This window comes from Triturus cristatus, chromosome 9, assembly GCF_964204655.1.
Source record: "Triturus cristatus chromosome 9, aTriCri1.1, whole genome shotgun sequence".
In the NCBI taxonomy this organism is placed as follows: domain Eukaryota; kingdom Metazoa; phylum Chordata; class Amphibia; order Caudata; family Salamandridae; genus Triturus; species Triturus cristatus.
In genome coordinates this window covers 434,677,159-434,704,233 of record NC_140592.1, presented here as the reverse complement: position 1 = coordinate 434,704,233, position 27,075 = coordinate 434,677,159, and the positions used below count along the sequence as shown (strand labels likewise).

Sequence of the window (27,075 nt, the reverse complement as noted above, 5' to 3'; positions counted from 1 at the left end):
TACTGAACATATGTATCCTCCCAGACATTTCGGCTAACATGGCCTGTGCCAATTAAACTGCCTGCAAAATAGTACTATGTAATGTGCACAAAGAAACTAATGATTTTAACACACTAAGAGCTTAATGTGCTTACAACCAACCCCCTTAGGCACCAATGAGTAGTTGATAAAAACTGTCCTGGCGTTTGGGCTAGTATGTTACTGTTAGAACCGGCGGTCTCTAGTTGGCAGAGGTATACACTTCTGACAAATAGGGACCAACCAACTCTAGTCAGGGAAAGGGGATTACACACTCAGATAACCCCTGCTACCCCCTTGGTAGCTTGGCAGAGCAGACAGGCTTATCTCAGAGGCAGTGTGTTAAGCATTTATGACCACATACAGTAATAAAGTGAATACACTACAGATGGACACGACACAGAAGTTATTATAAAAATAGTATTTTTATATAAGGCTTAGCACAAGACCAAATAACGACAAAAATATACCACAGACTTAATAAATACTCTTTGGAAGGAAAAATAATAGTTCAAGTAAGGTTTCTTCTTGGCAAATAGTTCTTTAGCAAAGTATTCTTCTGAGCACAGTCTTTGGCAACAATGTAACCCCCACAGGAGTCACACGACGTCGAGTCTACAAGATTCCCAAGGTTCGGCGTCGACCGCGAGGAGCGCTACGTCAAGCCTGGAGTCGCAACAGACCCCACAAGTACAGTACCTTGAGAAACGAAGAAAACGATGATCCACGGCGTCGAGATGTCGGCGTCGAGGTCGGCGTCGATCGTGCCTCGGAGTCGGGCCAATCCACAGCGGCGTCGAGGGATGTCGGGCCGGAGCAGCGCTCACGGCGTCGAGACGGGCGTCGAGTCGATGCGATCAGCAGCGGCGTCGGGACGGGGTCGCTTGGAGGCAGAGCCGATACTCACTCCTCACTGGCGTCGATACCGGCGTCGAGACGGGGTCACTTGGAGCCGGGGCCGATACCCACTGCTCACTGGCGTTGCTGCTGGCGTCGAGACTGCAGATTTTCCCTTGTGTACTGGAAACAACACTTTCCAGCAATTCAGCAAATGGTGAAGTCCTTTGGCCCTGTGACTTCAGCAGGAGACTGGCACTCTTCCAGTCCTTGGAGATTTCCTAGCAAGTGTTCAGAGAGTACACACCAAGTTCCTCTCTCCTTGTTCCTTGGCAAAAATAAAGAAGCAGCTTTCAGGTTCCTCCACAGCAAAACAGCACTCTGGCAGAAAGGGGAGGCAAGTCCTTAGATCAGCAGGCTTCTTGTCCTTGGTACAGGTTTCCTTGTCAGAAGTGATCTGAGTTCTTGGTTCAGGGGTCCTTCTCTTATACCCCTTTTTCCCTTTGTTCCCTTTGTCCAAGCAGGGCGATTCCCACCATCTCAGGTTTGTTGTGGGTGTTGCCAGGCAGAGGCACCTGGCCTATTCACTGGGCAGGGCAGAGTCCTCAGCCGCCCAGCAGGAGGCGGAGCCAGTATTGTCACTGGTAGGAGCAGGGCTATCAGTCGCCCAGCAGGAGGCGGGGCCAGTATTGTGTCAGGCAGGGCAGGCTACTCTTCCCTCACTCTACGTGTAAACGCCCCATTCACCCCACACTGACTCACTCAGACCTCTGGAGCCACCCAGCCCCTGACACACACACCAAACCAGCAGAGACCGGTAGATAGTTGGACAAGAAAATAGCCACTTTCTAAAAGTGCTATTTTCAAACATAGAATTTAAAAACCATCCATCCTAAAGGGTGTGTTATTAAATTCTGAGTTCAGGGATACTAAACTCGACTTGCTACCATGCTCCCTGAGTCAGATAGATTATAATGGAGTTAATAATCAGTCTGCCCAGTCTGGCCTATTGGAGGCAGGTAGCCCTTCAATAGTGAAAAACGAAAATGGCTGTAATTCACTATTAGGTCATGCCACACACATCAGGGCATGACCTACCTTTTACCATCAATGCACCCTGCCCTAGGGCCTACCATAGAGGTGTCTGAAATGTGGCAAAGGGAAGGTTTAGAGACTGGTAAGTAGGTTTCCTTACCAAGTCGACATGGCAGTCAGGGACTGCACGCAGGCGCCGCGGTGGCAGGCCTGAGACACATTTTGCACGCTGCTTCTGTGGGTGGCACAACCAGTGCTGCAAGCCCACCAGCAGCAGTTAACTTACACGCCCTTGGCACGCGCAGTGCACTAGACTAGGGTCTGAACAGTAAGTCAACCAAGCCAATCATGGTAACACCAATCAATGTAACAATTTAGCATAGGGAGCACTTGCACTGTGGCACGGATCAGCAGTGGCACAGTGCCCAAAGCAATAATCCAGCAAAACATCGTAAACAGAGGAGGCAAACAGAAAAAATGGAGGAGAGACTCATGCCAATGATGCCAGGTCTAACACGTGTCCCCTCCAGCTGAAATGTGGGGAGAACTACCCTTCACCCAGGGAGTCCTCATCACTAAGGCGGAAAAATCTGGACAGACCATCAGCATTGGCGTGATCTGTACCAGGGCGGTGTTCCACCGTAAAGTCCATCCCCTGTAGGGAAATGGACCACCTCAACAGCTTTGGGTTCTCACCCCTCATCTGCATTAACCATCTGAGGGGCCTGTGGTCCGTCTGAACCCGGAAGTGAGACCCAAACAAGTAGGGTCTTAGCTTCTTCAGCGCCCAGACCACAGCAAATGCCTCACGCTCTATCGCACTCCACCTTTGTTCCCTGGGAAGTAACCTCCGGCTGATGAAGGCTACAGGTAAGTCTCGGCCCTCCTCATTCATCTGTGCTAGAACAGCCCCCACACCATGCTCTGAAGCGTCCGTCTGGACAATGAATTCTTTTGAAAAGTCGGGTGCCTGGAGGACCGGTGCTGTACACATTGCAGTTTTCAGGGTGTCAAAGGCTTTCTGACAGGCGTCAGTCCAGATCACAAGTCTCGGCTGCTTCCTGGAAGTCAGCGAGGTCAAGGGGTGCACAATGTTGCCATACCCCTTGACAAACCTCCTGTAGTAACCCGTGAGACCCAAGAAGGCTCTCACCTGAGTCTGGGTTTTGGGCGGTTCCCAAGCCAGGATGGTATCTATCTTGGGTTGCAGGGGGGCCACCTTGCCGCTCCCTACTTGGTGCCCCAAGTACACCACTGAACCCTGCCCAATCTGGCACTTACTGGCCTTGATTGTGAGGCCTGCTCTGCGCAGGGCCAACAACACTTCCTGGAGGTGGCGCAAGTGTTCCTCCCAGCTGGCGCTGAACACTGCTATATCGTCCAGGTAGGCGGCGCTGAAATCTTCCAGCCCGGCCAATACCTGGTTAACCAACCTCTGGAATGTGGCAGGGGCATTCTTCATCCCAAAGGGCATCACCCGGAACTGGTAGTGCCCATCTGGTGTGGAGAATGCAGACCTCTCTTTTGCCCCATCAGTCAAGGCGATCCGCCAGTACCCAGACGTTAGATCAAACGTACTAAGGTACCGGGCAGCCCCCAACCGATCGATGAGCTCATCAGCTCTGGGGATGGGGTGCGCGTCAGTCTTGGTGACCGAATTGAGTCCTCGGTAATCCACACAGAACCGAAGTTCTGGTGAAGCACCAGGCGCTGCAGCCTTTGGGACCAAGACCACTGGGCTGGCCCAAGGACTGCTAGAGGACTCAACCACCCCTAAGGCAAACATCTTGGAGACCTCCTCCTTGATGTATGCTCTGACCTTGTCAGTCACCCTGTAGGCCTTGTGCCTCACAGGAGTGCTGTCCCCGGTGTCCACATCATGGACACACCACTGAGTGACACCAGGGATTAAGGAGAACAGATCAGGGAATTGTACCAACAGATGGCGACAATCTTGCTGCTGCTCAGGGGTCAGTGTGTCAGAGAGGACAACACCATCCACTGACCCATCTTTTTCTTTTGCACACAGGAGGTCAGGAAGAGGCTCACTCTCCTCCTCCATCCCAGCATCTGTGGCAAGGAGCATGCCCACTTCGGACCTTTCTAAGTGGGGCTTTAACCGGTTGACATGCAGGACCCTTAAGGGGTTCCTGGGAGATTTCAAGTCCACCAAGTAGGTGACATCGCTCTTTTTCTCCACAACCTCAAACGGTCCAGTCCACCTGTCCTTGAGCGCACAAGGTTCCACAGGGGCCATGACCCAAACTTTCTGACCAGGTTGAAGCTCAACCAGAGTGGCATTCTGATCGTACCACCGCTTCATCTCTTCCTGGCTGGCCTCCAGATTTGCCTGAGCAAGATCTCTGAAGCGCCGAGTCTGGTTCCTAAAGGCCAGCATGTAACTATATACATCCTGGGGAGGTTTCCTGGGAGATTGCTCCCAGCCTTCTTTGACCAGACTCAAAGGTCCTCTTACCGGGTGACCATACAAAAGCTCAAAGGGGCTGAACCCTAGAGACTTCTGGGGCACCTCACGGTAAGCAAACAGCAGGCATGGCAAGAGGACGTCCCATTTACGCCTCATTGGTTCTTCAAGACCCATGATCATGCCTTTTAGGGTCCGGTTGAATCTCTCAACCAGCCCATTACCTTGAGGGTGGTAAGGAGTGGTAAACTTGTAGGTTACCCCACACTCCTTCCACAGAGACTTCATATAATTCGAAATGAAGTTGGTGCCCCGGTCTGACACCACCTCTCTGGGGAACCCCATGCGGGAGAAAACACCCATCAGTGCCCGTCCCACCACGGGGGCCGTCACTGTTCGGAGAGGGATGGCTTCCGGGTACCGGGTGGCATGGTCCACCAAGACCAGGATAAACCTGTTGCCCATGGCTGTCTTGGGGTCCAGTGGCCCCACAATGTCAATTCCCACTCGCTCAAAGGGGGTACTGACGACGGGAAAAGGTTGGAGGGGAGCCTTCTGCTTCCGCCCACTTTTCCCACTTGCCTGGCAAGTTTGACAGGTCCTACAATGGATATCTGAATCCCTTCTCATCTGAGGCCAATAAAAATGGGTGACAAGCCTGTCATAGGTCTTGTCCTGCCCCAGATGTCCAGCTAACGGAACGTCATGAGCCAACCCCAGTAGGAAGGCTCTGAAGCGCTGGGGTACCACCAGCACACGGGCTGACCCAGGTTCAGCAGCCTTAGGCTCGCTATACAGGAGGTCGTTCTCCCAGTAGACCCAATGTGATCCTGACTGATCACCTGTCGTTTGGGCTGAGGCCTGCTGCCTCATACCCACAAGAGAAGGGCACACTTTCTGTTCAGCACAAAATTCCTCCCTGGAGGGACCACCATCCTGCTGCCAATGGGTCAGCTCGGGCAGGTCTCCCAGTTCGGCCACTTGTTCTCCTGTCGGTTCCAGGGCATCCCCCTCAGGGTCTGCTCCCTCCTGGACCGCGGGAACGATGGGGGACGGTTTCCCGCGCCCCCTGCCTCTTCTCTTCACGGTTGGGACCTGGGCCATACTTTCAGGCTCCGGGCCCCCATCAACACCCTTACTGACTGACATGGACCGGGTGGTCGCACACACCCACTCAGGCAGACCCAACATTTCCAGATGCGCTTTTCTCTCCACCTTAGCCCAAGGGGAGTCCTCCAAATCATTGCCCAAGAGACAATCAACAGGCATGGCGGGCCTCACAGCAACCTGAAGAGTACCTGAGACCCCCCCCCACTCAAAAGGAACTTGAGCTACCTCACACTTACTCTGTGAGTTGTCAGCAGCTACAACGGGGTAGAATGCATGAGGGACCACCTGCTCTCTGGACACCAAGTGACACTTGACAGCTGTCACACTCGCTCCGGTGTCTCTGAGAGCTTCCACCCTATGGCCATTAATGGTCACCCACTGCCTATATTTCTTAGTGTTACTAGGCAGAGGGGTTGGAGGGACCATTTCCACGTCTCCTAAAGAGACCAGGGACATTTCTGCGGGACCCCACCCACCGGGGGCACCCATCTCATCCCCTCCCAGGGCTACACTCGCTACCTGACGAGGGGGTGCACGCGGCGGTGCATTCGAATCCTTCATGGGACACTGGGGATCATAATAACGGTGTCCCACCTGCTTACAGGCATAGCAGGTCATGGGGCCCCTGTGAACAGGTTTACCTGTCGGGGCCTCTGGTTTCTTTACAGGGGGAGGCTGGGAACCCTTCCCTTGGTTCCCTTGGGGACTACTTTGGGGCCCTTTCTGAAACTCCCTCTGTTTACCCCTGTCCCCCCCACTCTTCTGCTGGGGACCCTGCCCACCTTTGGCTGAGTCTCCCACTGGACCCTTGTGGACCCTGGTACTGACCCAGCGGTCCGCCTCCTCAGCAAGTTTTCTAGGGTTAGATAGCTTGCTGTCAACAAGGTGCTGGCGTAGCTCTGGAAAACAGTTATTAGACAAGTGCTCCCAAGCAAACAAATCATAAAGAGCATCATAACTATCAACCTTGCTACCCTTTATCCAACCATCCATGGTTCTGCAGAAAAAAGACACATATTCAACCCACGTAGTACCAGGCAACTTCTTACATTCTCTAAAGGTTTGTCTGTACTTTTCTGGAGTTAAGCCATATCTCAGCATTAAAGCATCTTTCATATGAGTATAAGACATCCTATCCTCAGCAGGAAGGCTCAACAAGGTATCTCTCCCCTCGTTTGTAAAGCGGCTCCACAACCCCGTTCCCCAATCCTTCTCAGGGACCCGGTGGGCCAACAATGCTAACTCATATGCTTTAAACCATTGGCTAATATCTTCATTCTTACTGTAATCTTTGATCACATCCTTAGGAAAATAAAACCTACTTTCTGCAGGCACGGATGGAGTGCTGCCACCAGAGGGATTCAACTCTAAACTCTTAGTTTTAAGCTCCATCTCCCTCACCATCTTCTCACGTTCAAACGCTAATTTCTCTCTCTCAAAATCTAATCTTTTGCTCTCCATTTCAGCTTCTCTCTTGCTTCTTGCATTCTCTAATTCCAACTGCCCTCCTAATTTAAGTTTTGCCATTTCCAACTTGTACCCCCTCTCCTTCTCCCTGTCTTCTAATTCTTCGGGGGAAAGGCTCCTAGAGGACGCACTACTGCCTGGAGATGACACTGGCCCACCTGTGGGCTCTTCCTCTTCCTCTTCTTCTTCCTCTTCCGGTACCACCACCGGATCAGAGGGATTTCTGGCCTCTAACCAGGCCTTCAGCGCTTTGAGGAAGCCCTCTTTCTTTGAGACACCTGTGGTAGGAACTTTAAACTGCTTGCAAAATCCTTTTAGATCTTTTAGCGTGTAGGAATCTATCTTCTCCTTATCAAATTCCCCCACAACATTCTCCACAGGTGTAGCAGCTCCGGCATTCTCCATGGTCAAAACTGGCAGTGTTTAAGAAAATAAGCTCCAGGAAAGCGGAGAACAAAAATAGGCAATCCTACCAACCAGACTGTGGCTGCGTTATGGTCTGCTTTCACTATGTAGCGTACACTAGTCACTGCACATGAGTCATAAATGCAAAGTTCAATCCTCACCGCTGACCACCAATGTTAGAACCGGCGGTCTCTAGTTGGCAGAGGTATACACTTCTGACAAATAGGGACCAACCAACTCTAGTCAGGGAAAGGGGATTACACACTCAGATAACCCCTGCTACCCCCTTGGTAGCTTGGCAGAGCAGACAGGCTTATCTCAGAGGCAGTGTGTTAAGCATTTATGACCACATACAGTAATAAAGTGAATACACTACAGATGGACACGACACAGAAGTTATTATAAAAATAGTATTTTTATATAAGGCTTAGCACAAGACCAAATAACGACAAAAATATACCACAGACTTAATAAATACTCTTTGGAAGGAAAAATAATAGTTCAAGTAAGGTTTCTTCTTGGCAAATAGTTCTTTAGCAAAGTATTCTTCTGAGCACAGTCTTTGGCAACAATGTAACCCCCACAGGAGTCACACGACGTCGAGTCTACAAGATTCCCAAGGTTCGGCGTCGACCGCGAGGAGCGCTACGTCAAGCCTGGAGTCGCAACAGACCCCACAAGTACAGTACCTTGAGAAACGAAGAAAACGATGATCCACGGCGTCGAGATGTCGGCGTCGAGGTCGGCGTCGATCGTGCCTCGGAGTCGGGCCAATCCACAGCGGCGTCGAGGGATGTCGGGCCGGAGCAGCGCTCACGGCGTCGAGACGGGCGTCGAGTCGATGCGATCAGCAGCGGCGTCGGGACGGGGTCGCTTGGAGGCAGAGCCGATACTCACTCCTCACTGGCGTCGATACCGGCGTCGAGACGGGGTCACTTGGAGCCGGGGCCGATACCCACTGCTCACTGGCGTTGCTGCTGGCGTCGAGACTGCAGATTTTCCCTTGTGTACTGGAAACAACACTTTCCAGCAATTCAGCAAATGGTGAAGTCCTTTGGCCCTGTGACTTCAGCAGGAGACTGGCACTCTTCCAGTCCTTGGAGATTTCCTAGCAAGTGTTCAGAGAGTACACACCAAGTTCCTCTCTCCTTGTTCCTTGGCAAAAATAAAGAAGCAGCTTTCAGGTTCCTCCACAGCAAAACAGCACTCTGGCAGAAAGGGGAGGCAAGTCCTTAGATCAGCAGGCTTCTTGTCCTTGGTACAGGTTTCCTTGTCAGAAGTGATCTGAGTTCTTGGTTCAGGGGTCCTTCTCTTATACCCCTTTTTCCCTTTGTTCCCTTTGTCCAAGCAGGGCGATTCCCACCATCTCAGGTTTGTTGTGGGTGTTGCCAGGCAGAGGCACCTGGCCTATTCACTGGGCAGGGCAGAGTCCTCAGCCGCCCAGCAGGAGGCGGAGCCAGTATTGTCACTGGTAGGAGCAGGGCTATCAGTCGCCCAGCAGGAGGCGGGGCCAGTATTGTGTCAGGCAGGGCAGGCTACTCTTCCCTCACTCTACGTGTAAACGCCCCATTCACCCCACACTGACTCACTCAGACCTCTGGAGCCACCCAGCCCCTGACACACACACCAAACCAGCAGAGACCGGTAGATAGTTGGACAAGAAAATAGCCACTTTCTAAAAGTGCTATTTTCAAACATAGAATTTAAAAACCATCCATCCTAAAGGGTGTGTTATTAAATTCTGAGTTCAGGGATACTAAACTCGACTTGCTACCATGCTCCCTGAGTCAGATAGATTATAATGGAGTTAATAATCAGTCTGCCCAGTCTGGCCTATTGGAGGCAGGTAGCCCTTCAATAGTGAAAAACGAAAATGGCTGTAATTCACTATTAGGTCATGCCACACACATCAGGGCATGACCTACCTTTTACCATCAATGCACCCTGCCCTAGGGCCTACCATAGAGGTGTCTGAAATGTGGCAAAGGGAAGGTTTAGAGACTGGTAAGTAGGTTTCCTTACCAAGTCGACATGGCAGTCAGGGACTGCACGCAGGCGCCGCGGTGGCAGGCCTGAGACACATTTTGCACGCTGCTTCTGTGGGTGGCACAACCAGTGCTGCAAGCCCACCAGCAGCAGTTAACTTACACGCCCTTGGCACGCGCAGTGCACTAGACTAGGGTCTGAACAGTAAGTCAACCAAGCCAATCATGGTAACACCAATCAATGTAACAATTTAGCATAGGGAGCACTTGCACTGTGGCACGGATCAGCAGTGGCACAGTGCCCAAAGCAATAATCCAGCAAAACATCGTAAACAGAGGAGGCAAACAGAAAAAATGGAGGAGAGACTCATGCCAATGATGCCAGGTCTAACAGTTACCAAGACCAGGTTCAGTTACTAACGTAACTGTAATTGTTTTTATCCCACTTTGTTTTATTTCAGGTCTCAATGAGTCCAGGCCTATTGTCCTGAAACCACTTAATCAATGCTGGTGACAATACGATAATCAGCACCAGCATTGTGGTGGTGTAAGAGTTAGGACTACCTTAACTACTTTTTAGACACCGCTTCTGATGAATTGCCGCTTGACCCATTAGGGGCTGAAGGCAAGAAACATGTCGACCATTTACACCCATCAGACCCTGTAGGATCATTGGCTCCAGACAGGGCTCAATCACTTTTAGTTTGGTTAGTACACCGCCAGAATAAAAATTGTTCCACATAGGGCAGTACTAAACCCATTTCAAAACAACAACACACTTTCACTTCACTAGCCTGACCACATACCCCCACACACCAAACAGCTGCCTCTTAAACGATCTCCGGCAAAGAGCCCCTTCGCGGGTGCCCGTCGGGCATAGCAGCGCCGGCCCAACGAGGAGCACAGCCCAATGATAAAGCATGATATCCTTCGGGGTGTGTGAGGGCAATCCATAAGTGACCTGAACACTCCCTCACCTCAGGAACTGCACACCCACCTTTTTCATATTGCATCACCTCGTGCAAGGACAACACAGCTCCTTAATAAATCTGGTGCTAATTGTCCTTAGAAATTGGTTAGCACCACTATTCAAAACCTTTGATATTAAATGTACTGCTTATATACTCTTTTACAGGATTGACAATCCTCCTATCCTCTTAGCTGTAGGTGCAGACATGTTGTCTGATTGAATAACAAAAGATTGGGGCAAATAGGTGCAAGACTTAAAAGGCCAGTTAGTTAGCTCCCTTTCTCATTTTTATGCATTTAACAGTCTAAAACTGCTGTTTGATGAGGATGTGCCATAGTTTATCAATGTGTGTGGGGGCCAAGTTCCAATGGGCAACTTGGACAAAAGCATGCACATAAATTAAGACAATATGTCAACAATGAATCCTTTTTATACACCATAATTATTCTCATCACTCCATATTTATTTTTTCATAATGCAATTTCCTTTGTTGCTTTTTGCATTATTTACAAATGTAAGCATACAAAGAGTCCCTTTTATAAGAAATCAGAATTGAGATTCACATGATTTATAATACAAAATATGCAGAGATATCATGAATCAATCACAACATTAAGTCTCAGCGCCCAATGCTTTCGGGACTGTCTCCTGGATGATAGGCAATTCCGGGTGGATTGGAGTTTCATCGCGAATAAATGCACCCGGGCTTAGCTTATTTTGATTATTCAGACTGCCAAGAGATTGAGTGATGAGTTGTTAAAAGAAATTGTCGACCTAGAGGAGACTATAAAAAACGACACAACTATCACTGATGCTAAAGAGCAGTTGCAGAGGATACAGGAAGACTTAGCGGACTATAAGAACTATATGGTGAATCAAAAAATCAAAGGACTCAGGAGGGACTTGGAGAGGTACTGTCATGAGTGGGCATTTCCATATACTGAAGATAAGTATTATCAGTCAGGAATTGAACAGGCACCAGTAATTTGACATCAAAGGGGTGGACGTCAACAGACTAGACGGACTCCACAGAATTGGACGTTTGACAACACGTCAAGTGAAGAGGAAGAAGGGTCACATCCAGCAGATCAAGGGAGGGTCAGATTCAACCCCCAGGCTCAGTCTAATAAGGATTTGGGAGCTCTATTACGCTCTTTTTTAGGACAGGGCCAGCGGGGCAAAAGAGGGGGAGGACCCAGGGGCAGAGGCAGGGCCATGCAGAATCAGACACGAACATGGCAAATGTTCTCACCACGTCTGACCCGCAGTCGGGTCAGGACCCCGAATTAAACAACATTGTGGATAACCTCTCTGACTATCAGTTGACGATAAGTGAATTGAGTGTCTTTAACAAAGGTTTAGGGTTTGTGCCTACCCCATGCCATGATCCATTTAAAGGCAGGATGGAGGTTCAAGAGGTAATGAGGAAAATCAAGATCAAAACATTTTTTGCTAATCAAGAACAGTATCCTCCCTCTGTCTTTTCTACTAATCTCCATCGCCCATCTCATTTTTGTCCATCGTATTCTTCATTGGGCCCTGAAGTCTTGGTATTTGAGCAAAAGGTACTAGATGAGATCAAAGTGCTGGAAGAAGCAGAGCATCGAAAGACCTTTACCAATATGAGTAAGACCGACTGGCAGGCAGTTAAATCATTACAAGATAATATATTTATAACTATCAAGTCTGTCGATAAAGGCGGGGCCATAGTATTAATGAATACATGTGACTTTGAGGCGGAAGTATTGAGACTGTTGCACGACAAGAAAAATTACCAACCCCTGCCTAGGGATCCATCAGTCGAACTCTTGGGCATAATTACAATGATGTTTTCCCAAGCAAAAGAGAAAAAATTGATAATGAGTAAAGAGGCAGACTTTCTGATTAATGTTAAATCTAGAACACCGGCGTTTTATAATCTGCCCAAAATTCATAAGGCCCAACGGCCCCCTCCAGGACGCCCAATAGTTTCGGGTATTGAATCTGTGCATGAACCATTGTCGCAATTTGCAGACTTTTTTCTGAGAGAATCGGTGATTAAGCAAGTATCTTATTTTCAGGATACCACCGATATTCTGAATATGATTGATGACATGTATTTTGACCCTTCTCAACAATTTTTAGTCACAATAGAAATTGAGTCCTTATATACGAGCATACCCCAAGAGGCGACGCTGGTGGCAGCAGCTCGGGCTCTTGGGGCTCAGGAGGGGTTTTACGACACTCCCCGGTCATTTGTGAAGCAATGTGTTGAATTGGCATTGACTCGTAACTATTTTTGTTACATAAATGAATTCTTTTTGCAAATATCGGGTACTTCAATGGGCGCAACTTTTGCGCCGAGTCTGGCTTGCATTTATGTAGGCCAATTTGAGGAATACCATCTGTGCCAGTCCTCTAACCCCTTCCAGAGGCATATTTGCCTCTGGAAGAGGTTTATTGACGATGTTTTATGCATCTGGTCTGGACCCCTACAACTGTTATGTGAATTTTTGGAGTGGTTGAATGGTCGAGATAAATGCCTTAAGTTTACCTGGCAGATAAATAGTGAGAGAGCCACTTATCTCGATTTGAACATTAGAGTACTAAATACCAAGCTTAGTACAAGTGTACATCAAAAACCCACCGACAAAAATTAATTGTTACATTATCAATCATTCACCCGAGGGCCCTGAGGGATAATCTCCCGGTGGGCCAGTTTCTCAGGTATCGTAGGAATTGTTGCTCGACTAATGAATTCTTGCAACAATCTGAGAGCTTGACTGAAAAATTGGTTCAGCGAGCTTATCCAAGAATAATTGTCACCAGGGCTCGAAAGAGGGCCCATAATACACCTCGACATGTACTTCTCGAATGAAACAGGAAAGAATCTAAGGATTGCTTACCAGTGGTATTAACGTTTGACCCCCTCTCTACTAACATCCGTCAAGCAATAAGAAAACATTGGTCATTATTATCTACTAATGAATTTCAAATGCTGCAACCTCGATTCGCGTTCATACGTGCTCAGAATTTAAAGGACAGATTGGTCCATACAAGACCGGTGCACTGCACTGTCAGTAACCCCATTCCATTGGGTCACTACCCCTGTGGATGTTGTTCAGTCTGTGAGTTAACAGAAAAAATGACTGAACTTCAGATGCTCAATGGGAAGACGTGGTACTTAAATAAGTTCAGCAACAGTAACTCTACAAATGTGATCTACAGACTGACCTGCCCTTGTGGGTTGCACTATATAGGTCTAACTTCTCGCAAGGTTAAGGTTCGAGTACAAGAACACCTTAGTACAATCAAGGCAGGGAAACTGACCACACGTTTGGTACAACATTACAAGGAATACTCACATCATCATGAAGCACTAAAATGGGTGGTACTGGAAAAGGTAGTGGGTGACTTAAACAGTTTGGACTAGAGACTTGCTGTTAAAGAAGCACGTTGGATTTGTTTTTGAAAAGATAGATCAAATTGGCCTCAATGATCAGATTGAGTGGAATAAGATCAGTAGATGAGATTATGACTGATGGAGTAATGTCATTGACAAATAGGGGTGTGCTATGAGCTCACTGTGAGTCAACACAAATTCAGTATTATTAGTGTTGACTGTTCTAAAAGCTGTGTGAATTATTGCAGGTTGCACTATGTATACAATTGCGTACTTGTGCATGTGGGTTGGCATCTTTCCAATTTTTTATCCATAGTGTGGACTGTTCTATGTGATATACGGGTAGTGCTAACTCCAATGAGGGAGGCCTTTAGAAACTTGGCACTAGTTATTACTAGAGGTTTTGAACCATTGTAGCACTCGACTCTCTATTTAGTATGGGCCTGTTTCTTTCTTTCTCAATGTACATTGCAGCATTATAAGCAGTGCAGGGCATGTTCCTCTATTGATTGAGGGTTTTCATCATTACAAGATGGCACCCGTACATGTAATTTCAATCCTGAGGCCGGAGCGGGGGTCATGTGATCAGGGACGTTATGAGATGGAGTGTGCCACATCATATTAAAAATCGTGATGGTTGTTTATTAACATGGCACAATGTGGCATTTTAGTTTTAGTAGTGCTGCATTGTACGACCTTCAATTTACTGTGTGCACCTATAATTTTAATTGTACAGTGTAGGATACATTATTTGATTCAATGACGTTCATTTACCATTCCAAGATGGCGCCTGTACCGGGTCGATCATTGGTGAAGCCAGTGTCGGGATCACGTGATGATGGACGGTGCAAGGGTGAGCGCGTCCAACTCGGATAAAAAAGCTTTAGGTGGCGTAGGTGTTGCCGGGTTGATTCACCGATCGGAGTCCCTATGGAGCAGTAAGAGTATGTGGGCTGAGTCTGGGTGGCCGCATGACTTAGGAGAATTACGCTTTTAGGAGGGGTTGGTATGTACAGATGAAGGGTAACGAATGCACTTTGTCCATTGCATGAACTTTGACAACATGATTGTCGTGAGAGGTGGTGTTATACACTCTATTGTAAGAAAGACACCTGAATAGATGAATGCTCCTAGAACTGCTGGAGCTTTTAGATGAGCAAGCACAAGCAATAAGGCATAGAGAAGCTATTTGATGTTGTGTTGAGGTTCTAAAATTTTGGTGTGAAATCGTTTGAGTACCTATTGGAGTTACTAAACGTGATCTTTTAAATGCCAATGAAAATACAATAGGTTGTGTGTGTACACGTGAAAGGTAGCTCTAGATATAGTGTGCTATTGACCTTCATATATTCTAGATGGAATATATGGTATGTTTTCTCTTTCCACAGATAAAATAACAAGCAACATAAGTGCTATTTTTAGGGATAAAAGCTGTATATGATACACATCCCTGCGACATAGTGGGAGCTGATATGCAGGCCCATAGCTCCTGCTAGGTAAATATTTTAATGATAAATTAAGGGCCATGTGTCAATCTAGACGGCCATGGTATACAGGCTCAGTTCATATCTGTACTGAAGAGAGCCTGTTGGGTCTAGTAAAAATTCCTCTAAATGTTTTTGTCTTTTTTTCTCTCTCCTTGATGTGTGTGTCTGTCAGTCACTCGCTTTTTTGATATTAGATGTCCAGGGAGGTGATTGTTGACCTTGGTTGCCCTGATGAATTTGCCACAATATAGTTGGCAATGAAACTTGTTGGCCGTCATTAAAGTGGTTCACAACTAAGGGTGGGCGTAGTTCGCGAAGTAGCACTTCGCGAAGCTACGCAAAGTGTAGTTCGCACTACGCGAGCTACGCGTAGCACTTCGCGAACTGCGTAGTAACATGTTCGCACTGTGCAAGATGTTGTTTTCAATGATTGCACAGTGCGGACAAGCAACCGGCACTGTGCAATCATTGAAAATGGCATCTTGCACAGTGCGAGCTGTAGTTTTCTGCTGCTCGAGAAGATTTTTACTCGAGCGGCAGCTTTCTCAACGCGAACTGGTAGTTTCTCATCGCGAGCGGTCGCGAGCATACGCGAGCCCTCGCAATGAGAAACCTGACCTCCTCGCGTTGGGAATCTCGCCGGGTGGTTTATTTTCCATGCTCGCGATCGCGAACAAGGAAAAAGTCTCGCCGGGATGTCATTTTGCTTGCTCGCGGTCGCCAACTTGACGTTGAGGACCGCGAGCAAGCAAAAAATGACCGCAGCACTACGCAACACTACGCTACGCGTGTTCGCACTGTGCTACGTGCAGTTCGCGTAGTGCGAAGTAGCGCGAACTTCGCAAACTACGCGAGCGTAGCGTAGTGCTTCGCCCAGGCCTATTCACAACATGCTGTGTTTTTAACTTTGGTGCTGACTCACAGTTCGGAATAAAAGTGACCAGCTGTTGTGAGTTTAATCCAATTTTAAGTGAGATTCTCTGAGTCTCACTGTTTTCACAGGGTCTTTATCTTTTAGCACTCCTCTATTTATTGGACACATCACACATTATTTTCTTTGAGAAAGTTATCGATGATGACATAAACGTGGGCAAGCTGGTGAGAACCGACCAGTAGCTCCTCTGGTGGTGCGCACGTGAGATACTTTCACTTTTCTCCACACATTTTTGAGCACATATATACTTTTAATTGGAGGTATGTGTCAATTTGGGTGCACTGACTGACCACTTTCTTTTGTCTGTCTTTCTTCTTTTCTGTAATTTTTTTTTTAATTAAAGGGCGCTGAGGATACGGCCAGACTATGCTATAATGATAGCCGTCTGAGGCTTTAGATAAAGATATCTTCCCTCATTGGTATTCTATAGATATATAGATTAATTTGAGAAAGTGCCTATATTTGCCAGATCCTTTGTTGGATGAATAGATATTGTGTGGAGGGTGGTCTGGCAGATTTTTTCCCTCTAGAGCTCCTTATTGAAATGATGACTTAGATATATAGGGCCTGATTCTCACAGTAAATTTACACTTTGGTGCAAGTTTACTTTTTTAGGCATTCACAAATTACGAGTTAATAGTAACTTTACAACTGCAGTTGGGGGGCGAGAACTCCATACAGAACAAGATAGGCAGAATGCAACACACATAGAAAGGAAAAAGATTTCTCTCCTTGCTATGCCATCATATGGCAGGTGTACTGATTTGCAAAGATCCCAGGTTTACTAACTTTTCTAAATCTGAAATTGCATCATATCGATGGGTGGATGCACAGGAAAGACCATGCTCCTCCCATGGAATGTCTCACAATTCTAAACTTAACGTATCACAGAGCACGTAGCTGCATTGCATAATAGTCCTTCCTTAGCATAGCTTTGTAAATCTGAATTGAGGAATTGCCCTGCCTTGCATCACCTTGTTACTCAAAAGGGAGGAACCAGGAGCTTTTACAAAGGTCCTGCACAATGCTCCTGATAAAAGGTGGGTGTGCAGTTCCTGAGGTGAGGGAGTGTTCAGGTCTCTTATGGATTGCCCTCACATACCCCGAAAGATGTAATGCTTCATCATTGGGCTGTGCTCCTGGTCGGGCTGGTGCTGCAATGCCCGACGGGCACCCGTGAAGGGGCTCTTTGCTGGAGATCTTTTAAGAGGCAGCTTTTTGGTGTGTGTAGGTATGTGGTCAGGGTTGTGAATTGAGTGTGCTTTGTTGTTTTAAAATTGGTTTAGTACTGCCCTATGTGGAACAATTTGGGGTATGCTAACATGCTAAGATCTTATCACAATACTGCATTTATCATATGGCCATAATACTGAACATATGTATCCTCCCAGACATTTCGTCTAACATGGCCTGTGCCAATTAAGCTGCCTGCAAAATAGTACTATGTAATGTGCACAAAGAAACTAATGATTTTACCACACTAAGAGCCTAATGTGCTTACCACCAACCCCCTTAGGCACCAATGAGTAGTTGATAAAAACTGTCCTGGCGTTTGGGCTAGTATGTTACCAAGACCAGGTTCAGTTACTAACGTAACTGTAATTGTTATTATCCCACTTTGTTTTATTTCAGGTCTCAACGAGTCCAGGCCTATTGTCCTGAAACTACTTAATCAATGCTGGTGACAATACGGTACTCAGCACCAGCATTGTGGTGGTGTAAGAGTTAGGACTACCTTAACTACTTTTTAGACACCGCTCCTGATGAATTGCCACTTGACCCATTAGGGGCTGAAGGCAAGAAACATGTCAACCATTTACACCCATGAGACCCTGTAGGATCATTGGCTCCAGACAGGGCTCACGCACTTTTAGTTAGGTTAGTACACCGCCAGAATAAAAATTGTTCCACATAGGGCAGTACTAAACCAATTTCAAAACCACAACACACTTTCACTTCACTAGCCTGACCTCATACCCGCACACACCAAACCGCTGCCTCTTAAACGATCTCCAGCAATGGGCCCCTTCGCGGGTGCCCGTCGGGCAAAGCAGCACCGTCCCGACGAAGAGCACAGCCCAATGATAAAGTTTGATATCCTTCGGGGTGTGTGAGGGTAATCCATAAGTGACCTGAACACTCCCTCACCTCAGGAACTGCACACCCACCTTTTATCAGGAGCATTGTGCAGGACCTTTGTAAAAGCTCCTGGTTCCTCCCTTTTGAGTAACAAGGTGATGCAAGGCAGGGCAATTCCTCAATTCAGATTTACAAAGCTATGCTAAGGAAGGACTATTATGCAATGCAGCTACGTGCTCTGTGATACGTTAAGTTTAGAATTGTGAGACATTCCATGAGAGGAGCATGGTCTTTCCTGTGCATCCACCCATCGATATGATGCAATTTCAGATTTAGAAAAGTTAGTAAACCTGGGATCTTTGCAAATCAGTACACCTGCCATATGATGGCATAGCAAGGAGAGAAATCTTTTTCCTTTCTATGTGTGTTGCATTCTGCCTTTTCCCATGTTAAAAGTGATGCAAAAGTGGTGCAAGGGGCTTGTAAATCTGCCCCTGTGTATCTAACTGGCACATGCATCAACAAAGACTTTTGCGATTCCTTAATTGCGATTTTTAAGGAATCACAATTAAGGAATTGCAAAAGCCTATGCATGTAGGAATCGCTATAAAAATAGCAATTCCTACAAATTCCTTAATTGCGACTCGCAAATTGCGAGTCGCAATTAAGGAATGCCGTCCCATTCATTCCTATGAGCCTCCAGGCCCATAGGAATGAATTGGAGATTGCATGAGCAAATTGCGAGTACCAGTAGGTACTCGCAAATTGCTCATGCAATTTCAAGGGTGCAAGGGTGTCAAAATGACACCCTATTGCACCCCTGAAATTGATCTGTGCACATATGTTGCACACACACATGCTCTAAGGGCATGTGTGTGCGCAACATGAAACTTTGAAAAATGCACAAAAGTGCATTTTTCAAAGTTTTTGCAAATTACCATGAAGTTCAACTTCATGGTAATTTGCTCCCCCTATTAGCGAAATCGCTAATTTTTTAACTTTAATGCATTGCATTTAAGGAATCTCAATTTGGGATTCCTTAAATGTAAGCGCAATTTAAGGAATCGCTATTTAGAGATTCCTTTGGGATGATGCATCCCAGATGCAAAAATACCGGTCGCAAAGGGGAATATTCTGCTAATCTGCCCGTTTGCGACCAGTTTTCTCATTGATGCATGTGGCCCTAAGTGATTTATGGGATGGGTGATGGTGTGCCCTCATATTATGAGGCATATAATAACCCCAACCCTGCATTCTAAGGATATTGCAAGTGAATTTAGTGTTCCATGAAAGAAACTCGGTCTTTGCTCTCGATCCTCTATTTTGACATGGAACTCCTCGGTGAATCGTAATTTCCTTATAATGTACAGCAGGGGTACTTTATCCCATTTTAATTGTTATGGGTAAAACGGAATACAATAAAATTTTGATTTCATTTGATTTCATTTGCATAGTGATCATTGAATGCATTTGAAATGAAATCTGCATTTCAGATGGCAAAGGTGACTGCTTGCAGAGTGACTAAGGAAGGCTCTGAAGCCCGTCTGAATTTCTTTTAAGTGTTGGATTTATTGTTGTAGGTTTATCTTTTATTTCACAATAGAAAGTCAGGCTTGGGATAGAGTATTAATGCTTCACTACAGCCTTCCCTATGGTGTCCTTCTTTAGACGGCAGAAATATGCACAGCTTTAAATCAAAGCAGAATTTATCATGGAAGAGGTTATTATTGGAGGACAGCAGTAAATAGTACCAGGTAAAGGAATTTGGTTTTAGTGGAGTAGAGATTGATGTCTCTATTGATGTTGCATTTCAGGTAGTTCATCATGTAGGTATGACTGATCAAGACAAGTTGTTTGAATATGGGCTGTTGTGGTACAGGATGTGGAAAATGTGTTGCTGCCACTCTAGTTACTGACAGCTGACTCTTCAAGATCTAGGTGAGGGCCTAATTGATTTAGCATACACACTACAAGTGTGTTATGATAAATAACAATTGAAATGGAATGTCTTAGAGCTCTGTTATTGACAAATGACAGTACCTGTGAGTTTGCAAATTACCACACAATTCATAATAAGTGAGACCTAGCATACGTAACATGGGCTGTGTCTAAGTAATGACAACAATGTTTTCTTCCCATGAACTAGGGTTACCTTTTGACCCAAGGGAACTTTTTGGATGTGTCACTTCTAACGTTGTTTGCGCCATTATGATTGGAAAGCGATATGACTTCAAAGATCCTGAGCTTCATTCTTTGATACATATGATCAATGACTGCTTTCATGGAATGAGCAGCTTCTGGGGACAGGTAAGAACCGGTGGTGGTAAGAAATGAGAACAAACGGTAGTGTTATTATGCATCAAGCTCATTTTTAGTATCATCATATGAGAAATTACATATATGCAGCAAGACAGGTCAAAACAGTTCAAAAAGGCATTCATGAGAGATAATCACCATTTGACACAAGGTACTAGACTCCTCACTTCTTCTTAATCTAGATCCACAATCACCTCAAAGCCTGCTCAGTGGCAGAGTCGACTGTGGACCCTGTATGTGCTAACATTGCTTCACTACCCCTTATTTAGTAGTTGTCTTCACAATCAATGTCAATACCTATGTCAGTTTTTGAGGTCAAATTCAGTTGATTACCCAAGAGATAATGATCTCCCTTCTCCCTTCTCCTAATCCAGCTTTTTCTTTAGCAGGTTTTAATTTGTAGTTAGCAAAGAAAACGCGCAAACCAGATGGTAAAAAATAACCCCAGAGGATAGCAAAACAGAAACAAGAATTGTTTAAAAAATATTTTTATTGAGCAGATACATAAGGTGTTCAAAAACCAAAAACATTAATTACTGATAGACATTCAAAAATTATACATCATAGATTGTATCTTTGAGATCATATGTTGTTTCAGCTAGTAGATTGTATCTTTGAGATCATATGTTGTTTCAGCTAGTAGATTGTATCTTTGAGATCATATGTTGTTTCAGCTAGACATTCATTAGCGATGTTAATCTGTCGGTAAACGTACATTAAGGAGCCGAATACGATGTTGTTTGGGAACTGTCCCGAACAAATCAGTTCCGTAATAGTTTCCAAATGAATTGGGTCCTGTGAGTCCATATGACTGATTAAGATGCCTACCAACATCATTCGGTCGGACTCGCATTGACTTCAATGGGAGCCTATGTTCCGTATGTGAGCACAGGATTCCATTGAGAAAACGGGTGGTTGGGGAAAACCTTGCACCCTATGGTGCCTGCCACATTGTACATGGTTAGGAAGAGGAGATCCCTTGGGTACTACCATGGGCCACATTCAGCCACCTCCAAGTAAAAGAGGGCCCGCAACAGGCACCCAAACAGCGATTCCGAAAGCTGTTTCGTCTCAGGCAAACAGAATCTTAACGGCTGTCCGAATCGGTCATCGTGATCGCTCGTCCAGAACCTGGGTTCATAGAGCTGTACGAATTGGCTCTGAAAGACTCAGGCTGCCCGGATGCCTTTCTGAACAGATTCGGTCTGCTTGAATGGGTTTCGGGCATCATAATCTGTCGTTGGGATAACAGTGCAATTCGGTAGGAAACTAGGGTTCTGAATCGGATTCAGCAATACCGAATCCCATCCGTAGCCCCTCCTAATGACATCGTAGTCAGCCCCTTAGTCGGGTTCCACTCTCCAGCTTACCATTCCCAGAAAAAATAATCCCTATGCTTTTTTAAACTATTTGTTCTCAGAAAGAAATGTATTCGAAATTCTCTACAAGGTGCAAATGTGCCTAAAATATACATACTATCATATTTGTGCAAGCAATGCTTTTCTATTGATAAATAAGGTGCAATTTGCCGGATTCCACTCTGGCTTACATTGGAAAATCTCTGCAAAGAGCGAACATGCCTAGATTAAACATATTGTTATGTTTTGTTGCAAACAATGTTATTCTGTTCACAAATAAAGTGCACAGAGTAAATAAAGTGCATTATGGCAGATTCCACTCTCTGATCTGCCATGTAAACATTCTACAAAGTTAAATCGTGCATTAAATATACTCCTACCAAGTTCCACACCTAACATTTTTATATAAAATTATTGCAGGGTCTATGATATAAAATATATTTTATACAGTGACTAGTGAAAAGTGATGATCAGTAAAAGTGCAACCGTGCCTTAATACTTTTCCTACTATCTACTCATACTCTATGCTACACACAATATACCACAGTACATTTTGCAGAACCATATGTTGTTGCATTTTCTATTCCCTTCATAAACTGCCATGAACCAACAAGATTTTTGATTCCCCCAACCCTTTTTGCAAATGCCTCTGAAAAAAGTTATTTGTTCAAATCATTTTATTATGCCACTCTTGATAGGTTTGGCACTCTAGATGTCTTCCAATTCTGCAGAATCAGGGATCGAGCAACTAAAGAGGCAATCACACTACATTTTTCACTCTCTTTAGCCAATGGCATATTCTGCCCCCACCTCAAAAACCCAAAGAGCACCACACTTGCCTCCGTTTCTATCCTACGCTGCAGTTCAATGCTTATGGCAGAAAATATATTTCCCCAAAATTGTACAACCTTTGGGCAGGTAGAAAATCATGGTGCCAGTCCCTCATCCCCTGCTGCTGTCAACGGAAGCAACGATCTTCCATTCCTGGATACATGGAATGGAGGGGCTTAGGATTGTAGAATGCCATCCAGCGTGACAAAGAAGACATCATCTTAAAGTACGCTAGTCTTAAGGCCATATTAACTTATTCCGAAATCGACTGCCACTCCACTTCAGAGAAGTGTATTGTGTTACCAGAGTGATCTTATCTAAAAGGCCTTTCACCATCTGGCACTCTCCCTGATTCCACAGTTATCTGTACCAGTTACCCAACCCCCTTAAGTTCATCCTAAATAAAACAGCCATTACTGAGGAGGAGACTGCACTTGACAGAAGTCAAAATGTTTCCAAAAGGTGCGTTATTTGCTGAAACTCAAAGAAAAAAGTTCACATAGATTGCTGAACCTTTCTTGGAGATCTTGCCAGGCAATACATCTCCCTCTCACCAAGAAATGTCCCAGTTCTTTAAATCCATTGTGTTCCAAAATCTTACATGACTGTTTGGTATTTCTAAACCCAAAACTTTGCATTCATTAAGCTGCAAATATTCATACCCTGCAGACAGTGTGCTCGAGGAATACAATGCTTGAAGTCTAGCACACTTTTCCTGAAGTGTTTTATATCTCGTTTTTTTGGGAAGTTTGGCCATCTTGATAAGATCCTGGAGCTGGGATCCAGCTTCCTGCACCATCTTGTCCCCAAAAAAACAGTCCAGTGACCCCTTGCCGTCTACTTTTTGAACTATAAGAGAGGCTTCATAGTAGGTGTATACTTGCGGCAATGCCAATCCTCCCTGACTTATGTATAGTTGAAGCACTGAAACACCGAAAAAGCATTTCTAATCCTTTGAATAGGTCATACTAATTTTGATGGTAAAGTTAGTAAAAAAAACATAAACATGGGTAAAATGGACAGTTTGATAAGAGCTAACCGTCTTATTAGCGTAAGAGAAAGGAGCTTCCACCTGTCCAATAAATGCTTGATCTTTTTCATCATAACCACATAATTCAGATGGTAAAGCTCTGCATAACAATTGGTGACATATATCCCTAAATATTGAATTAGTTTGGACGATAAAGCCTGCTGCTAAAGATTAAGAGAAAGACTGCATAAAGAGGTATTCAATAAAAGAAGTTCCCTTTTATTTTGGTTAATTTTATATCCACCAATCTATTGGAACTGCTCAAATTCCCTCAATGTCATTTTAATATTTTGTTCTTCTGGCCTTAAGTATAAAATCTTGTCATCCGCAAATAGTTTTAACTTAGACATTCCCACAACGGGTGCTTCTATATCTGGATTGGCCCTGACCCAGACTGTCAGGGTTCGATAAAAAAAGGTAAATAAAATGGGGGACAAAGAACACACCTGCTGAGTTTCACTATTTATGTCAACCATGCCTGCTAAATTAGAATTAATAAACACCTTTATTTGAGCCCCCTGATATATACTGAGGAGCTTAATGATGAATCGAGCAGGAAAGCCAAACTTCGCAAGGCCATAAGAAAAGAGCATCCCAATTTACTGGTTCAACGTTCTCTGCAACAACCATCATTATTAGTGTGGGTGTCTGATTCCCATAAAAAAAATCTAATACATGCACTAAAAACCAGTATTAAGGGACATCAACTTGCCAGCCACAAACTACGTCTGATCTTATTGAATTACTGTCTGGGCACTGAAGTAATACGATTTTCATTAAACGTTTATAATCAGTATTCAATAAGCTGATCGGGCGGTATGAAGTTAGCTCCTCAGGGTTCTTTTCCTTCTTTACAAAACTTACAATTACTGATTCTTTAAAAAATAATGGAACCTCTCCCCCTTCTTTTATAAAGTTAAAAATTTCTATTAGAAAAAGTGCTAATTTTGTAGAAAATGCTTTAAAAAATCTCTGACGGAGGGCCATGATTGCCACAAGCCTTCCCACAGGGCATTGAGGCCAAGGCTTGATGAATTTCTTACACTGCTATATCTGCTGCTAGTATCTCTAACTGTATGTTTGAGGATTGTGGTAGTCTTATAGGCCGTAAATTTAGTAGCATACAGAATATTATAATGCTGTAAAAAGAGTTTTGACACCTCATCCTTTTCAGAGACCAAGACCCCTGACTCAGGCTCCTGTAACTCGATGATCAATGCGGTCTCCTGCTTGACCCTGGTTAACCAAGCGAGGAACTTCCCCACCATATGGCTTTCATCATACACCTGCTGTTGGAACAGCTGCAAGCTATTGATTTCCTCTAAAATGCAGAATTCTTGTAGCTCAGCTTAGCTTTGGCCAACTGTGTTTCCTTTAACGCTTGTGGCCCCGCAGAACAAGTCTTCTTCTGCAAAGCTGCATCAACTGCAGATTGGAGCTCTGTTATATGCAGGGGCGGCTGGTGACATTTGAAAATGGCGGGGCATAAAAGTGCTGGAGGAGTGCCCCGTAACATAACCTGGACGCTAGCTTACCACTTCGGCGCAAAGGTGGAAGATAAAGCTGCCAAGCCAGAACACCCTAAATTAACATCCCAAACATGTGCATTACCGCCAGCTCCCAAAGGCTTAAAGTCGCGTCAAAACGCACTCTGAAACTAGGCCCAAAACACACCTTCCCCTCCATGGAGTTTCTTCAAAACACTTGCAATCAAAATTAGACCTTCCCAACTCTGATCCCAGCTAAGCAAATCCACTCGGAACCACCTGCAACATCCTACAATCAAACCCCAAAAACATGCAAAACTCACGTTTAACATAGGCTCCTATGGCAGCTCTTTCCCTTCCTCGACTTTGCCAAAAAACACCCTTCCCATCGATCGATTCCTCCCAAACTTCCTGCACACCCATGAATTCCCCCTCCCCACCACTCACAGCAGCCCCGTTCCTGTCGATCAACTGGAACCCCCTAAAAACCACTTCTCCACCACCCCAACACCGCCCATTGGATAACATCGCACTTCCACTACTTCGATCATCTTCAAACTCACTGGGACACTAGTTCCAGCCATTCCAAAGAATCTCAGCAAGAATTACACAAATCCATCCACTGGAAGGGGTATGAATTTTCACCCAAACACAAGCCCCCCGCAAACCCACAAAAACACCACCATTATGCACAAACCTGTATCGGGCCCTGAGCCCTAGACTCCGGGAACCCTAGCAAATTTCAACCCTAAACACCACCCCAACCCTACCACCTAACCCTAAACACCACCCCAAACCTACCACCAGCAGCGGGAGAAGTGAATAAAATGAAAAGAAAAACTTACCTGACCGCCTCTGCTCCTGGTCCGCCGTCCACATTGGCGCCTCTGCCACCTTCAAACTGGAACACCACGTCACGACGTCAGCACTGGTGTGGCAACCCCTCAGCCAATCCTGGCGCTCCTGAGGTCAGACTATAACGTAGCCACATACTTTTTGATTTTTGGTTTCCAAGGAATATCCATTTTTTGAAAAATCATGCCTGGTTCAGTCATTGTTGATTAAGCGCCATCTGTAGTCTATGAAAGCGAAGAAGTAGAATGGGAAGAGGAGAGACTAGAGAGCTACACCAAGGCCCACCTGAAGGGCTTCTGCAAAAAATTAAAAGTCCCTCATGTTGGATGTAAAGTCAAAGCAGACCTACTCAAGGCGCTGAGGGCTTGGATTGAGCCAAGGTCGCCTGGAGATGTGGTAGTAGTTGAACCAGCAGAAAGCATCCATAGCTTTGGCAGAGGCCTGTCGCCAGAAGAGTTGGCAGACAGGAAAGAAACCAGGATGCATGAGATGGAGTTGGCAAAGCTCAAATTGAATGGACAACTGGAGCTGGAAAGCAAAAAGCTGGCTCTGGAAGAAAGAAAAATCCAAATGGAACATGAAATGAAGTTGAGGGGAATTAGATCTAAAGGCTAAGAGTTTAGAGTCTACTCCCTCTGGTGGCAGCACACCATCCGTGCAGGTAGAATCAAGGGTGTACATACCAAAAGATGTGGTAAAGGAGTTCTTTAAAAATTATGACATAGGGCAGTGGTTCAAAGCCTATGAGGTAGCTATGTCTTCCCACATGGTCCCTGAGAAAGATTGGGGAGCGGGGTTGTGGGGACGGTTCCTTAGTGAGGGGCAGGACACACTGCTAGAATTACCCTCAGATGTTCATAATTTTTATCCACACATGAAAAATGCTTTGATGGCCAGATATGGGTTAACTGCTGAATTGTATAGGCAAAGGTTCAGGGGTTGCACAAAGATTTCAAACAGTACGTATGTTGAGTATGTAACTTTTTTCTGCAGAGCACTGGATGGTTGGGTGAAGGCTAGCAAGGTTGATGATTTTCAAGGGCTTCTTGATTTAATGGCATGGG

The 27,075-nt window shown here is 45.5% G+C and overlaps 1 protein-coding gene across 1 annotated transcript in view; it reads left to right on the top strand.

Annotated features, from left to right (window-relative positions):
- Positions 1 to 27,075, top strand: part of LOC146798102 (cytochrome P450 2G1-like) — a 610,713-nt gene that overhangs the window by 135,901 nt on the left and 447,737 nt on the right. Inside the window, exon 4 of the mRNA XM_085625317.1 lies at positions 20,281 to 20,441. Within this exon, the coding sequence (XP_085481443.1) occupies positions 20,281 to 20,441 (161 nt within the window). The remainder of the gene's footprint in view (positions 1 to 20,280; positions 20,442 to 27,075) is intronic.